This window comes from Podarcis raffonei, chromosome 1 (assembly GCF_027172205.1).
Source record: "Podarcis raffonei isolate rPodRaf1 chromosome 1, rPodRaf1.pri, whole genome shotgun sequence".
NCBI lineage: Eukaryota > Metazoa > Chordata > Lepidosauria > Squamata > Lacertidae > Podarcis > Podarcis raffonei.
This window is the reverse complement of record NC_070602.1, coordinates 137,695,557-137,720,724: the sequence shown is the minus strand read 5'-3', so window position 1 is coordinate 137,720,724 and position 25,168 is coordinate 137,695,557. Positions and strand designations below refer to the sequence as shown.

General features: G+C 43.5%; 1 protein-coding gene across 6 annotated transcripts in view; it reads right to left on the bottom strand.

Moving 5' to 3' along the window:
- Positions 1–25,168, bottom strand: part of ERBB4 (erb-b2 receptor tyrosine kinase 4) — a 787,830-nt gene that overhangs the window by 10,317 nt on the left and 752,345 nt on the right. For 3 of the 6 annotated variants that reach the window (XM_053364631.1, XM_053364658.1, XM_053364640.1), the window contains 3 exons: positions 22,952–23,049; positions 19,414–19,584; positions 1,909–1,956 (listed from right to left, as the gene is read on the bottom strand). In XM_053364631.1, coding sequence (XP_053220606.1) covers positions 1,909–1,956; positions 19,414–19,584; positions 22,952–23,049 — 317 coding nt within the window. The remainder of the gene's footprint in view (positions 1–1,908; positions 1,957–19,413; positions 19,585–22,951; positions 23,050–25,168) is intronic. The other 3 variants (XM_053364650.1, XM_053364675.1, XM_053364667.1) reach the window with 1 other exon arrangement.

The window sequence follows — 25,168 nt, the reverse complement described above, 5'->3', positions numbered from 1 at the left end:
CACTCAGAAATTTCGCTTAGACAGTTCATATTGGCAGGAAATTCCACTTTTGCCACAGAATTTTGCTTTAGGCAAAACACTTTGGAAACACTTTTCTTCCCGGGCCTAAACCTGCAGAGTACTGGCGCCTCTTATTTTTGCTGCCCATGGCAGCCATTTTGTGCTGGAACCCAAAGCACTTTTATGAGTATCAAGCCTCATTTTTTCAACAAAAAGCACTGCAGCACAGTATCTAGTAAAGTAGTATGCATAGTTGAATTATCTTTGTTCTTTCAGAAATAAACTTTATATGGATATGGTTGAAGTCTTTCATAAAAGGGTAGGGGATAACTTTCTCCTTCTTTCTTGTGGGCTTCTACAGATTACTAATCAGTTACTCTTGCAGGAATTGCCTGCTCCTTTTGGAGCTCATCATCTCAAGAAATTATCATAAAATAAGATTTTCTGATGATCTTATATTGTACTTCCTGTCATTTTGTGTGTAGCTTCAACACATACTTTAAGTCTATATAAAGAGAGTGATTTTATATACAACTGTGACCTATATAGGGCCTTAGTTCTTGTAAGTTTGAGAGGTGTTCTTTCTTACTTAACAGGTCGTGGGGGTATTCTGAGAGTTGCTATCCCCTTTAGCTTATATTTGTTACAAATAAGGGCTGTTTGGGTTTTTTGCAGAGGGGAGTTATTGGTGCTTGTCCATAATTTTGACCATTATTTTGTTTAATGAGGTACTGTTTATTAGTATTATATGTCCATTTCCCCCGGTATTTGTTATATATTTTTTCTGTAACTGCTACAATGCCCTAATAAAGAACTTGGTACTAAAAATGCACTGGTATTGAAATTCATACCTTTTTGGATCAGTAACGCAGACTCTTGCCTCTGCATATGTTGGAGAGAGACTGAAAAAGGGAATAATCTAAACTAGCTATTGAAAACTGCCTATCTTTCATTTCCAGCAGAAAACAAACATCTTAATACAGCAAATTTAAAATCAATTGGCATCTGTTATGTGTCACCTTCTTTTACTTATGAAGGAAGATTTTTCAAACTTCAGAGCTATTAATTATAAATTAAGATATGGGCACCTCTCCTTGGGGCATTCCAGTATCTGATAACTGATCAGAATGGACACACACACACACACACACACACACGGCTGGCACATCCATTAGGCAGGGTAAGGCCTCTGTCTCAGGTGGCCCTAGTCCCTGAGGCAGCATCCCTGTGGGCAACCCACCTGCCCTGCTGCTTCCGCTGCCAGCACTGGTGCCCATTTTAGGTGAGATCTCGCCAAAATCATGTGGAATCTTGCAGATCATGCAAGACCTCATCTGAAATTGACACCAGTGCCAGCACTGCTTCTCTGCCGGCAGGGGTGGGTGGTGCAGAAAGTGGCAGCAGGGCAGGGTGGCACCTCCCATTTTGCCACAAGCGGTGCCACTCCTGCACACACCTCTAATTCAGTGAGAAATGCAAGAGCACATCCAAACTTACAGGGGTTCCTTCCCCCCAGAAAGATGCCTTTAGGCTCGAGAGTGGCTTCCTAGTCCGTCTGTACTCCCTTGTTTTAAATCATAACAATTTCTGGTTATCAGGAAAGCTGAGAACGTAACTGAATAATGAATTAGCAACACCTGACAGTAATGTAAAATAGGAACTTATTCTGAAGCAGATATTAAACCCTGGTGATGTTTTATTTTGTAGAGTTCCAAGCTCTCAGTAGAATTTCCACTGAGATCAGAGAGACCACTCAGTCCCTCAAGAACATGGCAAGTTCTGGAACTAGAATTGAGGAAATGGGTGAGAGGCACATGATGGAATTTAGAAAGAAAAGAGAAGGAATGAAATGTTTTTAAAAAGACAGACAAACCCCTAATTGATGACGGTTGATTGGGAAATACTTACTCCTGACATAGGGGCGTAGGCGGGAGGAGGGCTGTGTCCAATTTCACTCTAATAGGAAAGAAAATGGAATGATGGATATAGTAAGAGGTCGCATGAATGAAAAGAAGTTACATGAGCTCCATGAATCAGTGAAGAAAAGACATGCACATTGGCGAGATTTACTCAAATCTCAGTCAAATTCAGCCCTTGATGCTCAGGGAAAACTGCCTAGGGAAAGGGATCCAAAAGCAGTTTTGCGTGAACTCAAGGTCTGGAGGGTTTGACTGGGAAATGGCTGAGAAAAGGCTGAAAAGATGGGAAGGAGTTGCACAAAGAGTAGCAGGCATGCAGCTTTTGTCCTCAAACCAAGAGTCACATGGAACGTCACCAACTATTGACCCACCTGATCTAAAAAGAAAGAGTTTTGTTATGTACTGAGTTGAATAGGATCCAAACTGCAGCAGTCTGATTGGTCCTAGAACAATAGGATCCAAAAGGCAGCAGTCTGATTGGTCCTAGAACAATAGGATTCAGAATGCAGCAGTCTGATTGGTCCTAGAACAATGCAGCAGTATGATTGGTTGGCAGGAACCACCCAATCATGCTCCAGATAGAAGTGAATCCACAACCTGATTGGCTTACAGTAGAATTCCGGAATTAGCCAATCATGTGCAGCCCATTGTGTAAATAATGTATATAAAGCAGATACCTTGAGGGGACTTTCATTCATTCCTCCTCACCACTATGAGCTGAATAAAGAGCATGAAATCACTTTGCGACTCTGAGTATATTTCAAGTTTGTTACGCAAGAATGAAAAGAAAGCAAGGACCGAATTGTCAGAATCTCTTATGTGGCAAATATTTATCAGACACACAAGCAGAACTGTCCTAAGATAGGTTTTCAAATGGTAAAAATTTAAAGTGGCATAAAAAACCTAATGTGGTAATAGCCAGGGAATATGCAACCCGACTGCTTGATACCGTTTTCAGATTTTTCTTTCAGTAAATATTTTCAGGTCAGGTGTGTGTGACAGAGAGACAGAGAGAACAATACCACAGAACCAGACGACGTTTCCTAAGCAGCATTTAGAACGTAAAATGATTCATGTAATGGAGTATGTGGCATGAGTCCATCTTGGCGGTCTCCCCACTCTTCTACTTCAACCCTTTTTCAGGTTGGGGTTGAAATGCAAGTCGGTAGAGCATGAGACACTTAATCTCAAGGCTGTGAGTTCGAGTCCCACATTGGCCAAAAGATTCCTGCATGGCAGGGGGTTGGACTAGATGACCCTCATGGTCACTTCCAACTCTACTATTCTATGTTTCGAAGGTCAAGAGGGCAATTAATGAAATTCTGTCGACATCCATTCAGATGCAAAAGAATGGCCCACTTTGTTTTCATTCATCACTTATTGATGTTCACCATCCTTCTAATAGTCTCTTCCTTTGTAATGATTTGATACTACTTGCATCTTTGCAAACTAGGTGTGATGGTGGCCTCAATCAAGAAGGTAAGGTCAGTAGTAGAGTCTGGATTAAAAAGCAAAAAAATGATGCATGGATGAGAAGCGGGGAACCCTCTGCCCCCGGTGGCTTATCTCTTCATTTTCTCACCCAAATATTCTTCTCAACCAAGGTCATACACCAAAAGTTGACTTGTGCATGCAGAAGGTCTCTCAAAATCCGCCATCCTACTTGTGGGCAAACAAACTGAGGAGGATCATTTCACTCAGTTTCTCTGGGGAGAGGAGACATTCCCCAAGAGTTTCTCAGAGTGAGATTTACTGTTAGTAGCAATAACACCAACCTACCTCACAAACAGCATTGCTGTGAGGATAAATGATTCTAGGCGCTGCAATACACATTTTAATGAATAATACTACTGGTATTATTTTAGAAAGAAGGCAGAAAAAGGTCAGAATTATTGCGGTGGGAGCAGCTTTTCCAGACAAGCAGCAACTCCTGCTATGCATTGCTCAACAAGCAGCCTGCCTAAATACTTATACACCTAGTGAGCTTCCTGACAGATCTGTGAAGTGCAGAGTTGTCTCAAGGAGGAAATTTCATTTTATTAGCCTGCTAGCAGACCACCGTTTCTTAACAGTCCCAGGCAACAGGGTTGCATAAGTAAGCAAGTAGCAGAGTAATTAGTGTCATATTCTAATGACGTGACCCCCCCAAAAAAAGTCCTGTGGAGCCTCTCTTTAACCCTGGTATAAAGCCTTGATATAATATAAAGCCTGTGTGAGTCTTGCCAGACATAGTCCCTGCTCTCTGCCTGGCTCAGTTCCACCTGGTTTGGAACAGACTCCAACTACAAAGATGGCTGCTGATGGTGCCTAGGGTTTCATCGGTTTCAGGTCCTGGATAAGCCAAAACCTTAGTTTTGGCCCTGAGAACACTTAACCCTCCTGCCAGCTAGGGAAACATTTCCTTGCATTATTCATTTAAACAAATGACATATGGGGAGGGGGGAAATACTACATTTGTGAAATGCACTTGGAATACTTATGGTTTTGTTGTACCTATATATTGATGGTTTGTTTACTGTTCTCTTGTGAGCTGCTTTGGGCATAATTTTGAAGAGCAGGATGATTATTTATAAGATGTTTGCTTCTGTGGCTTCATTGTGCACAGAACTACCATGTAATAACTCATTTAATAACTTTTAAACAATAGCATTGCTTTTTTCACAAAATTCATTTCATTCAAATTTGTCGTCTCCATTCATAAAATAAGTTGAAGGCCGACTTTCAAACTCGGGTGATTGCTTTTTAAGAAAGGGGGATAGGATATAGGGTACAAGCAAAGCAGTAGTCTTCATTGAGAAACCTTCAGGAATACAAGAAAATATGCACAGATTAATACATTTGGTGTGGTCAAAAACTGAGAACTTACTCAGACTTGCAGGAAGAGAACATGGTGTAGTTTTCATGGGAAAATAAGAGTCCAGAATGCCAAAAGCTGCTTGAACATATAAGGGAGAAGTCTACCCTTGCAACCTTCTCCCTGGCATGCTAACTTTCCACATGAAAGGAGGCTTTGACACATAGATTCATGCTCTGACAACCACAGAACGTACACTATGGAATTCATAGAATCATAGAATCATAGAATCATAGAGTTGGAAGAGACCACAAGGGCCATCGAGTCCAACCCCCTGCCAAGCAGGAAACACCATCAGAGCACTCCTGACATATGGTTGTCAAGCCTCTGCTTAAAGACCTCCAAAGAAGGAGACTCCACCACACTCCTTGGCAGCAAATTCCACCGTCGAACAGCTCTTACTGTCAGGAAGTTCTTCCTAATGTTTAGGTGGAATCTTCTTTCTTGTAGTTTGGATCCATTGCTCCGTGTCCGCTTCTCTGGAGCAGCAGAAAACAACCTTTCTCCCTCCTCTATGTGACATCCTTTTATATATTTGAACATGGCTATCATATCACCCCTTAACCTCCTCTTCTCCAGGCTAAACATGCCCAGCTCCCTTAGCCGTTCCTCATAAGGCATCGTTTCCAGGCCTTTGACCATTTTGGTTGCCCTCCTCTGGACACGTTCCAGTTTGTCAATGTCCTTCTTGAACTGTGGTGCCCAGAACTGGACACAGTACTCCAGGTGAGGTCTGACCAGAGCAGAATACAGTGGCACTATTACTTCCCTTGATCTAGATGCTATACTCCTATTGATGCAGCCCAGAATTGCATTGGCTTTTTTAGCTGCCGCGTCACACTGTTGGCTCATGTCAAGTTTGTGGTCAACCAAGACTCCTAGATCCTTTTCACATGTAGTGCTCTCAAGCCAGGTGTCACCCATCTTGTATTTGTGCCTCTCATTTTTTTTGCCCAAGTGCAATACTTTACATTTCTCCCTGTTAAAATTCATCTTGTTTGTTTTGGCCCAGTTCTCTAATCTGTCAAGGTCGTTTTGAAGTGTGATCCTCTCCTCTGGGGTGTTAGCCACCCCTCCCAGTTTGGTGTCATCTGCAAATTTGATCAGGATGCCCTTGAGTCCATCATCCAAGTCGTTGATAAAGATGTTGAATAAGACCGGGCCCAAGACAGAACCCTGTGGCACCCCACTAGTCACTCTTCTCCAGGATGAAGAGGAACCATTGATGAGCACCCTTTGGGTTCGGTCAGTCAGCCAGTTACAAATCCACTGAGTGGTAGCAAAGTCAAGACCGCATTTTACCAGCTTCTTTACAAGAATATCATGGGGCACCTTGTCAAATGCCTTGCTGAAATCAAGGTAGGCTACATCCACTGCGTTCCCTTCAATACCATACGGTGTAGTGCCAGACACCAACTAGGACATCTTTCAAGGGGGACTCGTGAAATCCATGGAGGACAAAGCCTTTCATGGTTACTACTACCTCTGATGGCTCTATTACCTCCAGTGACACACAGTTGCTGAGCTCATTTTGGAAACCAATGCTAGAGTAGAAGGCCTTTGGTCCAGCAGAGCTTGCCATTTGCTCTTAATCCACCAGAAGCATTCTCAGGTGGCTCAAAGTCCTCTGTGGACTTCCTTCTTCACTGTTTGAATCGCCTTTCAGAAAGGTACCACTACTAGTTGCATAAACCTTTTGAAAACATGATGATTTGTTGAGGAAATACAGTGATGGTTCCCATGCAAATAAGAGCTGTGGGGAGGGAGGTTCTTCGTTGGGGCTGCAGTGTTAACCAGTCTTCATCCTGACTGTGCTCCCCACATCACTACATACTTGCTATTTAAAGAAGGTTCAGACAACTGCAGGGGACATATTCACCATCACAACGTTTAGTCAGTGACCTGCCAAGCTCCAAAATTACAACAAGGAATACTGTGGAACCATTTTGATAAATGGTTTCCTTCCCCCCCCCTCTTAAAAACAAAATACTAAGCAATGGGGGGGGGGGAGGATAAAGGGTGTTTGAGCTGCTTCAGCTTTTGTGTGTGTTTGGTCATTAAGTGATAAAAGTGCCATAGTCACAATTCCAAAAAAAGAATGCCAGGAAACAGCTGAAGCACAGATTAAATGCAACATAATTGTTTCTTAAATGTCGTTAAATTGCTTCCTAATTGCAATGCAATGCCATAATTTTGGAAGCCTCAAAAATACCTGTTTATACTTAAGATAAAAAAACAAAAAGGAGACCAGATTCCCGCCCCCGCTCTATCTGCCTTCTCTTGATTGTGAGTGTGGTGACTAATTTCTCACCAGCTAGAAAATTATGTATTGGCAGGGGAAGGGCTGGTGTTGAGTGAAGCAACAGGTTGAACCAATATTCTTGAATTACTACTATGCAATGCTTTTGACAGGCTAGGAAACAGAGGAGGTGCTGCATGCCTGGGGTGTGTGCTCCCACAAAGGCTGGTAGGAAGTGGAACCCAGTTGCCAAGGCACTGCTCCCATGTAGGAAAATCAAGACACTGAAATCCAGGGGGTGATGATTAACCTTTAGCACTGTAAACCAACAAACGATGGTGATACTAAATAGTAAAAAGAGAGCTTTGCCTGGGGCAGTGTGGGACAAGAGAATGGTGGCTGGGCACTGAAGACATCTTGCTATGGCCACTGTGACAGCAGGTTGTTAAGGGAGATCGGGTTTCTTAAGGGAGGAAAAAGGAATAACTGTGAAGCCGTTGTTAAAGATGAACTGTTCTCCTCCAATTCTGTTCCACCTGTCCAGTTCAGAAGCCAGAGTTTGCTTGCCCTCCCCACACCCACAGTAACTTCACTGATCCTTTTCCCAGCTCTTGTATCATTTATAAAGTGCCTAAAATATTAAAGGCAAATGTAGCCATCTTAAAATCAAAGCAGCGCCTTTGCTGGCAGGCTATTATCTACCCGACCTGACTACAAATTTTAGTTAAAATAAGCTTAAACTTATAATTGGCTATGTTTCCATTCTATTGAATGGGATGGGGACTTCAGTGCAAGAAGGGGAGTGAGTGTAAACAAGATGGGAGTGGGAATTGAGTGGCTGGGGGGGGGGATGTGTAGAGAGAAATATGTTATGGTCTGGATAGGTTATTTCCTGGTTCACACTGAGGAGCAAGGGGAAGAAACAAGGACAGCTCAATAGAACTCAATGGAGGACTGGGCACATTCGCATTAGCCCCCCCCCCAAAAAAAAACACACCCAAAATTGGTGGGGGGTTGGGTGAGAGCAAAACAGGCCAATAAGAACTGAGCATGCTCAGTATGCACAGAATGCTTACTTTTGGATGGGTAGGAGGAAAACCTGGGGGAGGGCGAATGCAATGGAGCAGCGAGACAGAAACACGTCCCACTGCAATGTTTTATTACAGAGGCATCTTACCTACTTTGTTTCTCTGGGGTCAATAGTGTCCTACTACTGCGCTCGTATCATCAAGTTATATGTTCCTTAAATATCACTATCAGCGCCATTCATGATTCTAGTCCACAAAAGCTCATGGTGTAATAAATGTGCTAAAGGTACTGCAATATGTTTTGAGGGATTACCCCGAGGAACGTTGCTGCTTTGGTTGTTTACCATGCTGCTGTTAGGTCCATAAACGTCAATAAGATCCCCTCAGGAAGCTGCCTTCTCATACGGAGTTAAATGGTTGAGGCTCAGTATTGTCTCTACACAGACTGGCAACAACCCTGGGGGGGGGGGTCTCTCCCACTCCTACCTGGAGATGCCTGGGAGTCAATGTGGGCCCTTCATGCAAAGCATATGCTCTCCCATTGAGCCCCAGCCCTTCCCAGCACACGGCTAGGCTCCTAGAATTTGGATCTCAGTTACACCCAAGAAGTGCTGTTGGACAGCTTTTTGAGAAGCAGTGCTGGAGCATATATTTGCCCAGGTTCATCCAGGAAACAGACACATGTTTTACGTCTTGTAGGGAAATGTCACTTTGGTCAGGAAATACAATTGCTGCTGAGCTGAAAGCCTAAGAAGTCCAACGATGGGGCTAAAGCACACGTCCGTGCATTTGCATCAGGACTTCAGTCTGCACTGGAACAGCCACCCAAATCGTTCTTTGCATGGCCCCTCCCATTATACTCTGTTGCCTTGGATCAGAGCTTTGTCCCCATTATCATTCAGGGCTGGTTTCTCTCGCTGCTTCCCTTCCTCCATGGCTACACGTCCTCCCTGTGGCGATAGGAAAAAGGATCCTCCTTCAAAGCTGCATTTGCTGTTTTTGAGGCAGCTGGAAACACAGGAGATCAGTGCCTCTGACGCTTACCATGTAGCATTGGGGGGGGGGTGTCTTCAGGACACAAGCGTCCACAGCTCTCATTCATCGCTGCTGCAAACCTTGTACTCCCTAGCTTTGTACTTTTGCACAAACATTTGCTGTTCAGCTGCTCTGAAGCTGTTGGGGGATACAGACACATCTGAAAAGTGACTGCATAATTGGCGTCACTTTCTGTTAGGGATTGTATTTGATTGCCTGCTAATTTCACACAAGACGAGAGGGCTGCGAAGGTTAAAGAATGACTATTTCAGTGGAGCTGTATGAAGATATGCACTACTGAAATGAGCAAAGACAAAGATCTGAGCTCCCAACTGCCAGGATTTCTCACCCTCCTATGCCTACTTTAGTATCCCGTGAACAATTAAGTCCTGCTTGTCCAGCAGTATATTTGCCCTAATTTGCAAAACTGATATACAAAATTTGCATATACAGAAGAAGATAAATGAGGTAATGGAACCAGGCACCTAAGGCTTTAATTGACAAGGAAACCATTAGATGTGTCCCTGTGAAATCTCAGGGTTCAGATTCAGATTAGCAGCTTAAAATTCAGCGAGGCACCTCCCTCCCTCTCCTTTGCACTGTGTTGTTGACATCATAGGTGGGGTCGGGATGGCTTCACCCAATGAACATCACCCCCCCTTCTGTGCCCATGCAATCCCTCCTGGAACTCCTATTCATGAAACTCTCATCCATGTATGCATCTGCGGATGCGCAATGACCACCTCAAATGTTCATATCACTGATCATTCCATATCCAGTTTTCTATTCAGACTGAAGTTGGTTTGAGAAAAACACATTTTACAGCTGTATTTGTCAGGAAACGACAGGACTGATATGGCGTATATTAATTCAGCCTTGAAAACTAGCAGTGGAAGCACACTAGATGCAGAGTAATGTGGAGACACAATAAGGTTCTATACTGTACTTTGCTTTACTGTGAAACTCATTGGGTCAACCATTCTCTCAGCCTAACCTACCCCATGGCGTTGTTGGAAGTGTAAGTGGGGGTATGCGCCCCACCCTGAATAGCCACTCTTTTGCAGACGTAAGAATGTGCTGGATGTGGAGGTTCTATTTGGCTGTCATGGCCAACAGCCACTCATAGACCTATTCCAAGGCTGGATTTAGGGGCAGATGGCCCTAAATTAGGGGCAGCAGACATGGGGGGGGGTCCAGTTCACATGGCATAAATAACTGTACAGTTTCTGATCCTTGCATGCAAATTTGTTATCTTCTGCATCAGGAAATAATCCTGCATCAACTCTTAAAATGTGCTATATATGAAACAAGACAAAAGTGTGAGATGCTTCTTGCCTAGAGGGCATTTGTCCTAGACTACGTATCTGTTTTCCAGAATCCCCCACACTTGCTTGTGGGGTTTAATGTTGGGTTTCAGAATCCCTCAGCATGGTGCCCTCTGGGTGTTTTGCACTACAATTCTCATCATCCCTAACCGTTGGTCTTGCTGGCTGGAGCAGAAGGAAGTAATAGTTGAAAACCTCTGAAAGGAAACAAGTGGAGGAAGGCTACAGTATTTCCACAAAAGTGACAGGGAGGAGGTTAAAGTGAAAATTTTGAGGACTCTAAATTCCTGAATTATTTGGATCAATGGCTTCTGCACCAGAATTCGCATTATTGTAAATCTCGGCTTGATTTTGTTTGATTCAGCATTCTGCATGATGTGGAGCCCTGCTCCAGAGCAACGCAACCTTTGGGGAAGTATGTGGCACATAGCCCAAGCAGCTCTCAGATGCTGTGCTTGACCATTTAAGAAATGTTAGGTCATAGCTCCTAAGCTGTAATCCACAGAAACAATTAATAGGATGCATGTCAGTATTCAGGAAAAGTCAATGAACCAAGTCCTCCTACTCTGGCAAGACGATATAGCTGCTCCACTAAGTTGAAAGATTTCAGAAAGAGCTCTGTGTGGAATAAGGACAGCTGGTTTATGCAAGTGGATCTGTGTAATATCCTACAGATACCCAAGTGGAAAAGCAGATAGAAAATACAATGCAGAGCCATCCCATCAGCTCAGAGCAAATATTTCAAAGGAACAGGCTGGTATTTACAGCAGATCTGAACTGAACTGAAATTCAAATTGGAGAAAGCTCCCTGGAGGGGAACCACACCTCTTCCCAAGAGCCACATTGTTTTCTTCTGAATATGGAACAAAAAGCAGACAGACGCTGCCTTGCTTAGGAGTACCTAAAAGAAGGATATTTCAATCCGCATCCAAAGGAGACGGGGACATTTCCCCCCACCCCCCAAAAAAGAGGCATAGCAAAATGGAATATATGAATAAAGCAAAGGGGGAAGGACCTTCCCTGCATGTTTTTGCATTCTTTTCATGAAAGAAATAATGAGCTAGATAACGAGACAGCAGGCTGTGGGGGGAGAAACAAGGGGGAGTGGCGGAGTGTGTCCATGGCTCGCCATTCCCTGAGCACTAATTGCAAGCAATAGGCCACAGTCATGCAGCTCCTGAGCTCCATGCCTGCTCTTGCCAATCTGAGTAGGGGGGCAGGAGCAGCGGGACCCTCCCCCTCTCCACCTCACAGCTCCTGAGCAGCCTTACTCTCCTGGTTGGTGCTAGGCCAGGACTGAGGAGGAGGACTCCAGGGGAACAAGAACAGAGACTCAAAGAGACCTGCTGCCCAATTGGCCTCTGGCTCCCTTATTCCACTCTTGCAGGCTGTCAGAGAGGGCCGGCGAAGGTGGTGATGCATTACATTAAATATATTTCCAATCAAAGAAACTGTCATACGCTGACCACAGTGGCAGTCGCACTGGGAATGCTTCCACTATTTCATACATCCTGACTCTGTTTTCAAGGAGAAGTGCTTGTTTCTGTTAGCTATCCCTGTTCCTATTTTGTCCTAATTTTCCCCCTTAAATTATTATTTTTATTATTATTCATTTTGTTTCTATACTGCTTTATATATTTTAAGAAAAGACCTCAAAGCCGTTTACAACACATTAATACCTCAAATAAAACAATCCAGAATAAAACAGTACTGAAGAAAGTCAAATAAAGCATGCATTTGAAGCCACAAAGATTTCGAGGTAAAACTGGAGGCGCTATTAGGGTGTACATGCATGCAGCCAAGTGCATTAGCTTCCACTTCCTCAATGTTACTGAATGTGCTGAGTTGCAGAAGCTAGTCTAAGGAAATTGTAGCCAGATCTATGATGAGATTAAAAATGCAATCCCATCCTTGGTTTATGCCCACCCAATGAAGATGTGGAGTGGTAAAGCCCAGAGATAAGAGGAAAGGTCTTCTTCTGGATCAGGAATTGGGTAAGTGGCAGCAAGCAATGGAACAAATGGTAAGTTCTCCCAATAGAGAGATGTAGAAAGCAGAGTCCCCAAGAATCGGCATTGGGGCCTGCGCTTTTTAACTTGTACATAACTTGTACATAAACCATTGAGTGTTATAGGGTAGCAGGCAGGTGGCCAAGTTTGCTGAAGATACTTGTTCAGGGGCGTTAAAACCAAGAGTGATTATGAAGAGCTCATAAAGGATCTCTCCAAACTGGGTGAATGGGTGGCAAAATGGTAAATGCAATTCAATGTAAAACAAGTGTAAAATGATGCAAGTTGGGGCAATAATTTTAATTTCACATATATGGCTCCTGGGCCTGAAATGGCAGGGAGTGACCAGGAATGAGACCTCGGGGTCATTGTGGATGGCTCAGTGAAGATGTTGAACCAGTGGGCAGCAGCTGGGAAAAGGGCAGCTTCAATTCTAGGGATCACTGGGAAAGGAAAGGAAAATAACTCTGCCAGTAGCATAATACAAATCGGTGGCGCAACTGCATTTGAAGATACTGTCATACCAGGGAACTCCCATGACCGCACCCTGTGAGCATGATCTCCTGGCCCTCTAGGTGGTCTTGCTCAAGTATGACTCCCATATCCCTGGCCACTGACTGTGCTTGCTGCGGCAGATGGGAGCTGCAGTTCAGCAACAGAGGTCCAAAGGCTCCCCATGTCTGCCCTAGTGTTTCTCTTCCCCGTTCCCAGCAGGGCTCCCAAGCCATGGAGTTGGGAGGGCATTTCCTCCGGCGCATGGCTGGTGTGTGCGTGCACCTGTCAAAGGAGTGGCCGTCTGCAGGTTGTTTGTGGGGCCAGAAGATTCAGGTCCTAGGGTGACTGACGCCAGTTGTCTGGGCCTGTGCATGCTGGTGAGGGGTGTGTGGTTTCCTTTGCTGCTGCAGGGCTGTAATCCTGCACGCAAGGGGAGCAGAAAGATGTCACAGGGGTGATTTGCCACTCCTACGCATGGGAATGAGAGTTACCGAAGAGTTTCAGGGAAGCGAGAACTGGGTAGAACTAGGTTCAAATAGGGTGAAGAATAGCGTCTGCTGCCTTGAGGTCCTTGGAGGGCAGATGGAATATAAATGGAAGAATTAATTAATTCTGGGCCTGGCTACAGTGTGGACATCCTCAGCATGGAAGTATATGACTTGGATGTCATATTCTTGGCTCTTGGGGTCTCCATGAATGCCACTGGCAGGCCTGCGGCTACGATCGCTCTTGACAGTGATATTCCTTTACTGCTGGGAGTCTATTGGATTGGATATTTATGGTTGGAGATTCTGCTAGAGTGACACTCCCACTCTTTTGCACCCCCTCACATCCTATTCCAGTTTGCATAATCCCTTGCATTATTATTATTTTTTTAATGTGGCATGAGTAAATTTTTATTCTGAAAGTGTAGCCCAGAGGAAAAAAGTTTGAGAACAACTGCTTCACACTGCCTCTCTGATCCTCCCATCCTGTCTAAATTTAAAACAAAATGAAAAGCCTTGTGATGTCTCAAGGGCCATACATTGCCAGGCTCCTATATTTTTAGGCCCTGGAGTTGGCAGTGAAACCAAGCTCTGTGTGATACTGCAGTAGGATTGGAGTTCTGAACTTTAGAGTGGGGGGAAATTCCTCAAGAGGGAATCAAAAAGGTAACATGTTTGTGATGTGCTGCAAGGAGGAGATGGGTTGGAAGCACAAAAAAGGCTTGATGAACGTATTTCACCTGCCCCTTCCCTCCTTTCCCTGTTTTTCCCCCAGTCTACTTTACACAGTAATCAAAGGATATTCTGAGCCTCTCAAAAGCCATCAGCCCTCATTGAGAATGAAATAGAGCACATCTTCTCCAAAGCCTTTAGCGCAGCAATCATTACAGCATGTTGACTGGCCTGAACAGGGGAGCTCTTAGAGATGGATCTGCGGGGGGGGGGGGGAGGGCTGCGAGAAGCCAGCCTAGACATGTGAATAGAAAGTTGATTATAATCTCCCCAATTTTATTACAGTTGTTGGGGGGGTGGTGGTTAAAGAAACCCATAAATGGGCACTCCTGGCCTCTTAAAGGAAAGAATGGTTGCCTTGATGAGATTTTCTATTTTTCAGATGTTAGAAGAGTTTGGGGAATCTACTGGTAATATTACTTTACAAAAAAGAATGAAAGAAAGATTTGGAGAGAAAATAATCATTAACATTTTAAATCTAAATGTTATTTTCACCCCTGGGCCCCTGCCTTTGTTTCCTATACTATCACTGATTATTCCTTAAGAAAAACAGGGAATAATGAGGAAGGCAGTCTCCTGGGTTTTAGCAAAAAAATATTTTCCTCCATAGCATTGCAGTAAAAATATATATGGCTCCTTTATATAGATTATATATGATTATGTATTATACTTACACCCCCCCACACACACACCCCAGTTCTTCTCACAACAGATTGTTCAGACCAATTCAGACCGTGCCATTTTTCTCTTCAGGAAGGAAACCCACAACATTGTGCTGGTTTGTGGCTTGTACTATATACTGCTCACACATGCATTTCCGCCGCGTGTGCTATCAAAGTAGTCATCACAGTGGGCCTGTAATAAACCTCCTGCTCTCATGCAGATTGCCTGGGCCTCGTAGGTGTCAGGGTTTGAGGGGAGCCTGGATGCTGCCTTCTACAACTCAGACCATCGGTCTGTCTAGCCCAGCACTGCATAGTTGACACACAGTCTGGCTGTGGCTCCCCAGGCTGTGAGACAGGGCTCTTTCCTCGCACTACCTGGAGATGTCGTGGACTGAACTTGGGATTTTATATGAATATATACAGCGCCTTACACTTTAGAAACAACATCACAGTGCATGGAATCCTTTACACACAAAGCATATGTTCTACTGCTAAACCATGGCCCTTCAACTAGAATCCTAAGGTGATAAGATGGAGGATCACATTTTTGAAGGCTTTAACTTTTTTTTTTAAAAAAAAAGCAAATAAAAAAGCAAGTAAAAAAACCAAGCCCTTCGGGTAGAAAGGCTCTAGTCAGCCTGTTCTTGTCAGTGCTGGTTTGTCCTTGAAGTTGCTGATTTGTTGATTATGTGGGCTTGTGAGTAGCTCTATCCAGTTCAAGAGTGAGAGCATTAAAAAAAATAAATTAGAATTTTAGACTTACAGTTTGCTAACTCTAGTTAAACTGAAAAGCAGCTATCAAGAGGCAACCTGACAGAACTGACTCTAAGTAAGAGGTTACTTAGACAGTGCAGCCCTTGTCAGACCTTCACATCTACTGCCCTCTAATGCTTAACAACTTAAAATAGGAAGATTGGAAGCTGCCTTAAACCAGGCTATTTGTCCATCTATCCCGGACTGGCAGCAGTGCTCCAGGGTCCCAGGCAAAGGCTTCCCACATCACCTGCTACCTGAGATGCTTATAACTGGTAACCCCATGATTTGAACCTGGGTCCTTCTGCATGCAAAGCATGAAAAACAATCATCAAAATTACAATCAACAGGAAAGACTACCACGACCACAATGCCTCATCATAGCACTTTCTCTCTAACTTAGAGTTTCATTCTCTGCTTCACACCCAATAAGTGGGATTTGTTCCATGTACAAAGAGCAGGAAGAAGGCTGGCACCAGAGAGTGGAAGGGGCAGGAATTTGTTGTGGCTCAGAGACCAGCCAAAAAGGCCACTGACCAGCAGTGCCTTTGCACGGAGGACAGAACAAGGCCAGAGGGGCCACGAGATCATGCTCTATGTGTCCTTCATTCAAGCTAATGGGACTCAGGGAGATAAGGACTTAAGAGCCCCCCAAATCCTGGTGCCAGCATTGGCAAAGAAATTCCTTCTTTTTGTTTCTTTTTTAAAAAATCCATTCAACTAAGGGGATAGTTTAATGAGACATTCATTTTTATTCCTATTTTAGATAAAAAAATTAATCTCTAGGAAAGAGTTCCAGACCCTTTAGATGTCAACTTTCCATGCCTGCCTTACTAAAGAGCACAGAAACTTTGCCATAAAATTTAATTTTCCAGTAACAATGAACATAAACTGCTTAAGCTGCATCAATTTATTCACCATTCATGATAATAGCGCCAATTATAATGGGCCCATTTAATGTTAATGTTCATTAGAGCAAACAAGGGTATATCCAAGTTACCAAAAGGAAACAGAATTTCAGGGGAAACATGTGGACTGAGTTTTAAATGCATTTCACTTGTTTTGTGTATATGTGCTACAACCACCAGTTATTTAATTCTGAAAGTGTATGTTATTCTAAAAGGGACTTTTATGAACACAGGAAGCCAGACCATTGGCTCCTTCTAGCTCAGTACTTACTGCTTTCTATGGCTGGCCCTTTCTGAGGCCTGCTACTTGGGGCCTTAGCTGAGAGGTGGACAACTTTTTCCTTCTGAGGACCTCATGGCAGGTTGGGGAGGGAGAGGGCCTTCTCGGTGGCTACGCCCAAACTTTGGCACTCCCTCCCTAGAGAAGCTAGACTGGCTCCTTCCTCCTTGTTGTCCTTCCAATTTCCTTGTTCCAACAGGCTTTTGAGAACGGACTGCTTTTAATGAAGAGGCCGTGCTGTTTTTATTGTAATTGTTTGTATGTTTTAAACAGATTTTGTATATGTATATAGTTTTAATTCTATCAATGCTTAATTGTTTGCTAATTTTTTTCTATGCTTTTAGCAGTTCTTATTTTTATCTTTAAGCCGACTTGAGTCCCATCAAGGAAAACAGGCGGGGTATAAATAAATATATAATAGTAATCCTATTGTATTAGTGGTGAAGAGACACGGAGCCAAAAGTACACCAGGTCTGACCCCAAGGGGTGTAGGGCCAGCCCATCTTTCTTTCTGCTAATCCTCCCCTCTGGTTTTGAAGGAGCTTCAGGGGAGACAGCACCTGCCTTCCAGCCCCCACATGCAAACAGGGCTCCATAGAAGGATCCTATTCAGCTCTCCTCCATCCAACTGCTCAAAACTGCCTCTTTACTCCTCTTTATCTTCCAAATGGTCCTAAACTGCATTGCTGAAAGAGCTTCTTTCTCAATCCACAGCCAACTGTATTTCAGTTAGGGAAACCAGCAATGGAGCCCCCCTTCCCTCATGAGGCAACCATGAACGCTCTACAGACACACTTCCAGGAACATATCAAGACCAGTTACAGATAGGTAGCCGTGTTGGTCTGCCATAGTCAAAACAATTTTTTTTCTCCTTCCAGTAGCACCTTAAAGACCAACTAAGTTAGTTCTTGGTATGAGCTTTCGTGTGCATGCACGAAAATGCATGTGTATCTGAAGAAGTGTGCATGCACACGAAAGCTCATACCAAGAACTAACTTAGTTGGTCTTTAAGGTGCTACTGGAAGGAAAAAATTTTTTTGTTATATCAAGACCAGTTTGCAAACCATTGCCCAATAAACTCTTCTGAGCCCACCTAACAAGGAGTGCAGAATGCCCACCACTGCTGCCTTCCTTGAGTGTATTGGGCAAGTGCTGGCAGTGGGACCTCCTGCATCAGTGGAGAAGCTGCTCTGTTGTACTCCCAGTTAAACATGAAGCTAATGCCACTTAAACCATCATGATTAAAGCATACTTACCTTTCAGTGGCTTGCTCACAATACATTTGTGCAAATTATTACTTTGGATTGTTTTCAGCTAAATAATTTTGTTCTCTAGCCCTGGTAACATCTAGGCAACATGTTATACATAGGGCTGCCTTTGAATATAGCTCAGAAACTAACTACAGTTGGGAAAGAAATTGATGCACAGATTCCCAACAAGACAGTGTCCTCGATATATAAAAGCAATTCTGGCATGAGTGCCCTGGCTACCAATTAGTTTCCAAGACCTATTCAAAGTGCTGGCTTTGACCTATAAGAAGAGTTTGGATTTGATATCCCGCCTTTCACTCCCCTTCAGGAGTCTCAAAGCGGCTAACATTCTCCTTTCCCTTCCTCCCCCACAACAAACACTCTGTGAGGTGAGTGGGGCTGAGAGACTTCAAGTGTGACTGGCCCAAGGTCACCCAGCAGCTGCATGTGGAGGAGCGGAGACGCAAACCCGGTTCCCCAGATTACGAGACTACCGCTCTTAACCACTACACCACACTGGCTCTCACTATAAAGTTCTAGGTGGCTCTGGACCTCAATACCTCCTGTCCCCATCTGAACCAGCCTGGACCTTGTGATCATCATCTGAGGTCTTTCACCATATGCCCTCTCCAAGGGAGGTCTGGAGGCTGGGCCTTTTCAGTGGTGGCTCTCCGCTGATGGAATGCTCTCCCCCAGGGAGGCATGCTGGGCACCATCCCAGGCCACTTAGACCCTTGGCCTCTTTTAGTGGGTGAGGTCTGTCAAACGGCTTTGTATTTATACCAGTATTTTGTGGTTTTGTTTTCATTTTATATTGGTTTTCATTTAAATAAATAAAAATAATAAAAATTTAGTGCCATGTTGAATTTGACCCTTTGTATCAAGGAAAATATACATCTGGTTAAAATAGATACAAATGCTTATATGGAGAGAGATAGCTGAACTCATGAATGCATTTAGTGTCCTTGCAGGCAGGCAGGCAGGATGACATGTTACTGGCACATCCAGGTCTTAAGGTCAGTGGGTTGATCTTAGCTGAATGTATGTGTCAATGTGAGCCATGTTCATCAGCCATCTCTCCACGCTTCTGTGAAACAGCTATGAAGTGTCTTCCTGAGGCTGCAGCCGTACACCCACCTACTCAGGAGTAAGCTGTTTATGGGTTTTTGGAACCACTTTATTAAAATGTGTTGCTTTGTATGTTGCGCCTTTCTTGCTCTGAACCTTCCTACAAGTCGCTAAGAGACTTTTTGAAGTAAGCTTCTAACAAGACAAATAAATAATACTAGCATTAATCATGAGTTCCCTTTGTGCTTCCATTTCCTAGGGAAATGTGGGCTTCATTGAACGTGATATTTAAAATGAGCCTGTGGATGACTTTGCCAGTTGGCTTTGTGTGCATTTGATTCTGGTTTAACATCATTGTTTGCTCTTACCCTGTTGGAGTCCATTCTTGCCCTGGATGTATAGATGGGTGGAGGAATGTTAAATGCCTGAGGAACTAGGTATTCTTCAGCATCCATCATGTCTTCCAGGTCTCCCTCATCCAGAAGATTCTGGAAAAACTTGCTGTCATTTGGGCTTGGGAGTTTCATGCGATCGTCACCCTAGATATGGTACATTGATGGAGAATAAGGGGGGTGGGAATCATCCTTTGGTTATTTCGCCTTACCAATAATCTTTCTGTTATAGCTATAGACTCTTATCTGTCTAGTTATTCTTGTTGCCCTCCATTATTATACAAGTGCATTATGCTCTCATATTTTCTCCAATCAAATTCTATTGTCCTTTACACATTTTCTGAACGGCTCTTTAAAACTAAATAAAGAAGGAAATTATTCTTGGTCAAAACTTGGGACTATGATGACAGAAGTGTAATAACTGTTATCAGTCAAACAAAAGCCCCATTATTATTATTTCTACATTCCTATAATGGTGCTATTTGGGGGTGAAGGATGACCCAGGCCATCTGCTTTTGACAAGCTTTGACTATTTTTGTGAAATGTTTGTGTTACTGAAGTTAAAATGATTGTAGACAGAGATAGACAGAAATAATTTTCATAATATCCTTATTCTGTTATAATCACCACCATCACCATCATTTCTTTAGCAATTTTGTTTAGCACTAAAAATCATCAACCCTCTAAGGTACCTTACCCTCTAAGGTAAGTTAGTATTATTATCCCTATATTTTATTTAATTAAAACATTTATGTATCACCCCTTTTCAGTTTTGTGCACACACATACTACTACTATTAACAACTAAAATCCTTACAAACAAAACTGAAATTCAGAAGAATTTTAAATGCCTGGGTGGAACCTCTTTTCCTGGGGTTGAGGTGCTGATGATGGGATAGCCCTCACCTTTGCTGTTATGTAGCATATTGGCTGATAAAGGAGATCTTAACCCAGGGTCTTAACCCAGGGTTGATATGGGAAGAGGTATTCCTTTGGGTACACTACTTAAGTCTCTCTAGATGCAGACGGTGCTTAGTCGCTTGCACAAATCCATAGCTCACTGCAAGCAGGCCTGATGCTCTATTGCTGCCATCTCCAGCTGAAAGGATCAGGGGATCAGGGGCTGGGGGGGGGCTGTTGAGGTTGTCACACTCGTCTGCTCCTGGTTGCGGTGCTCCACCAGCTAGGTCCCAGACTTCCTTCTCAACACTGGCCTTTGCAGGAACAGAAGCCTGACACTCTGGGAAACACGGTAGGCAATGTCACTTGAGGCAACAGCTGACGTTGTTCAAGTTGGCAATATTTCTTGACACATTTTAACTCTTTTTCTCAGTGCCTCAGTTCAAGCCACTTTGTGCAAACACTGGCCAAAGAAGCCCCCAAATGAGCAAAAAGGAATCAATCCATTTTACCTCTATCTGAGTAATTACTACAGTACTTAAAAAGGCTCTCTTGAGCATGGAAACTGAATATTAAGGTGCTGGTTTTTTTTAAATAGCTGCATTCAGTTTTTAAGAAAGGAGAAAAGCACTCCTTTTTTTCATTCATCTTAATAAGAGAATTTGGTATATATTCTTTTTTTAAAAAGAAATCACTTACAGAGCAGATGCTAAATGAAAATGTAAAAAGGGTTTGGGTTTGAAGTAAAATAAATAATTTAACTGAGATGTCATTTTATACTTGTTGTTCTGCCTTGTAATAACATAATCACACAAATGGTGATGGGGAAAATATTTTCTCACTATATACAGCTCTTTAGCTGAATGAGGGGAAGGGAGGAGAGCCAGTACAGGCAGAGATCCCTATAAGCCAGGAATGGAAAACCTGTGGCAGGCCAGAGGTTGCTGGATGCCAACTCCCATCAGCCCCAGGCAGCATGGCCAATGGTCAAGGATGATGGGAGTTGTGGTCCAGCAACACAGAATCAGAGAATTGTAGAGCTGGAAGCGACCCTGGGGGTCATCTAGTCCAACCCCCTGCAATACAGGAATCTCAACAAGATCATGCATGACAAAACAGACCACAGATTTCCCAGTCCTCTTTCTTCCTCCGCCCCTGTCACATTCCATGGGAGTCCAGGGCACTGGAGGCCATTTCCACATCCATCTTGCTCCTCTGCCACTGGTCTGTCAAGTTACTTGAGCTCCAGGAAACTCATAACTTGGCAAGAGTTGTCATTCTATGGGATGGGCTGTTGCAGTGAAACAGGACTCTGTTGAGCCTTATGGTGATCTCTCCATGTGCAGGCAAAGGACCACACACTACTCCAGTGAGTATCTTAAGTGCAGGCGTGTGAAACTAGTTGCATTCAGACTCTCCCTTAAAATGAATTTCAGAGGGACTCTGGGATTTCTTTAGAGGCAAAATATCTTGGGGACCCTCTAAAGCAGATTTGCAAGGGGAGCACTGAGGGACTGGAGGGGAGAGACACAATGCTGAAGACTGCCCTCCTTCCTCTTCCTCTGAAGGGTTTCTTCCTTCTGCAGAAAGACACCATAGAACATTGCCCTTTGAAATTATCGTGATTTCTTCTTGGATGGAAAATGCAGCACCTCTGTGTGATCTAGCAATGGGGGCAGCCATGTGTGCCCCCACTCCACTCACTCAATGTCCCCATCACCATGTACCGCAAAGGACCATTTCTAGTTCTATTTCAATCTGCATAGCAGCAGCTGTGCTTTTTAGTTAGCTAGTCACAAGTGGCTGGACCCTGTAAAGAATAAATAATATTTTGAAAGCATCCATTGGGCCACGTTGTAAATGGTGGTTCAGATAATGGTGGTGTCAATTCAAAAAGAAACCATACATGCAAGGACAAATAGGACAGAATGGTCTTTGTATCAGTCACATGCAAAATTTAAACCAATTTGTCCATCTCTACTTTTGTACACCCATAGGCTACCTACTGGATTTTGCCTGAGGAATGTCAGTGAAACTCAAAAGGAGTTTTTCATTAGATTTAGGGATGTCTGAGAACTTCAGTATTTGTGAATTCTGATATGAATCACCTCCCAGATTTATTATGAGATTGGGATTTAGTTATCTAACAAGTTTTCATACTACCTAATGTGCATTTTGATTTTTGAAAACTCTCACTCTCTCTCTCTCTATATATATATATATATGAGAAAATATGCAATTTGATATTGGTGCATTTTAAAAAATGGATTAATGCATATTATAGCAGAAAATGACATGGGCAGGAAATAGACTGATTCGCCCATTCCTAATTTGACTACCAAAATTACTAAGGACAACTTTGCACATCCTTAGCAGATTAAAAAATTTAAAATACCAAGATTACGCGATTACACAACTCTCCAAAATGTATTTGTGACATAACTCTGTTGGAAAACTCATGCATTATACAGGAACATTAGTCAGAAACCAGGAATAGTAGTGGTACACTTGCAAATGTTTACTTGATAGTAAAAAAAGAGCTCATCCCTGTGTAACCTTTAAAATGATCTTATGAAAGCCAATTCAGAGAGAAAGTCTACTGCAGAGCTGCTCACCTGGATGACCAGGTATCTCTGAGGATCTCGAGCCATTCTAGAAAATTCAGCAGCCAATTCCTTGAACTTAGGCCGACTGTCAGCATCAATCATCCAACCTAAGGCCAGATACAATGAGAGGAAAAATGCTTCTTGTTAATAACAAGCAATGTATGGCTTTTCATAAACAGTTCAGTCCTTAAGTCCTTGTGGCACAGGAGGGCTTGGCCTCATCACAAGTGGCAGTGAGCTGATGAAGGTAAGGCGGCAGGTAGGCCAAGGCAGCATAGGTGTGCTTGCAGGTGTGTGGGGGGGGGGGACGGTGGCAGCAGCAGGCCAAGGTGGCATGGTGGAGTTGCGGTGGCATGGTGTCCTGGATTTGGATTTGACAAAGTTGGAGACTATGAGGTACCATGGTCAACAGAAGCAAAAGTCACTGGGAGGTTAGGGGGAATTAACACTTTCCCTCTCTCTTTCTTGAGAAAGGCCATCGATCTGGGTGACAAAGGCAGTTCCAGTGCCAAACCTAGGCTTGAAATGGAGTCTAGGAAATGAGTCCTATTATACTCACTTCCAAGATGACATGGTGCATATCTTAACGATCCCTTTTCTTTTCTGAGACACTTCCTTGTGTTGTTATTTTCATTTTTGATTTTCTCTATACTTGACACACAATCAAATCTTCCCCTGGAGTCTGAGGTTTCACTCAGTTGCTTGAGTTATCTGGCGATTCTGTTCTATGCAGCATTTTATTCATCTCTGCCTCATCTTTATGGCACAGTATAATGCAGATTGTGTGGGGTAAGCTGTAGGGGCTACTGTCACTCATTACAGGTGTCCTAGTACTATGAAAAACCAACACATCACACAGCTTCTGAACCCCACTTGCAGCTACACTGGTTTGCTAATGGCTGGGTAGGTCCCAATTGTTTCTAATCCTATCTACATCTCATGTTCCAGTTATTATGATCCCCATTATGCTATGGAGAATTCTTCATCTCAAAAAAATACAGTAGAGAGGAAACCAAGCTTTCCAGAAGCATAAAATGGGATGGCTATTAAATATGACAGCTCTTGGATATCCCTGTCAAGCTTTTTTATTGCCCCCCCCCGCATCATTTGTTAGTGTTGATCACATTGCAGAAGTACATCTGCGCATCTAAAGCCTGCTTGATTACTATGGCTGCTGCTACCTAGGCATGTTTGATTTTTCATAGTATGGCATTTTGTTTCCTCTTATCTTTCTTCTTGCTGGCTCAGAGGAAGGCTGTCTGGAAATAGCTGGCTCTCCTCTGCTGCATGGCCGAGGGCACAAAGTATCACTAATAAGTATATTCTGCTCCGCAACAGCCACTAGTTTATCTCAGAGCAACCCTCTTCCACCCAAGATAGCATCAGCAATTTTTGAGGAATCTGTCATCATTTGGCAGGAAGTCTAAATAAAGTGGGTCTTATCTGTTGAAACCTCCACTCTTCCCCATTTAAATACCTAGAACCTGTGAGTGACACCTGACTGCTAGTGATGAAGTTGTACGTACAACTCAGGATGAGACTAGGACAACACCACATTAGCTTTGAGAATCTTGCCAAATGGTTTCCAGTGTAGAATCACATCCAGAGATCATGAGCTGGCTCACATATGGCCCTAGTGTGAGATTCTAGTGTGCTTGCACCCTTCCCCCATGTTAAGGCATAAGGCAAACTGCAGAGCTGGTATGTGCTTGCCTGTATATGCACTGATCCTGCCCTGCATTTCATCTCCCTCAATAGAGGGGTGAGTGGATCACATGAGCAGGATATATACACATGGCTCTGGGGTCATAAACTATTCACCACATGTAACAAGCATCTCACTACACATAGAGGAAATGTGCAGACACACATGTGAACCAGCCTGCACGACTACAGGTCTGAGGTTCTGGTCTGTATCCCCCTGAGGTGGTTAACTTGAGCCTGCCTTGTTCCACTTCAAATTGCAAGTGAGGACTCTTGCATGAACGCTCCTCCATACGAAATATGGTAATTCCCTGACCAAAGAACACCAGAAAAGCAAGGGAAAGTATTCTATGAGAAGGGAAGTATATTGCAGGGAGGAGCATGCATGTGGATCTCCACCTGCAGTCTGAACTGCTGCAGCGCAGACAAAAAAGGGTTAATTGCTTCCATGACAACCAGGCCTGTATGTCAAGCCTCAAAGGGGAGGAAGCCACCGTTCTGACACCTGTGACTGAGACTTCA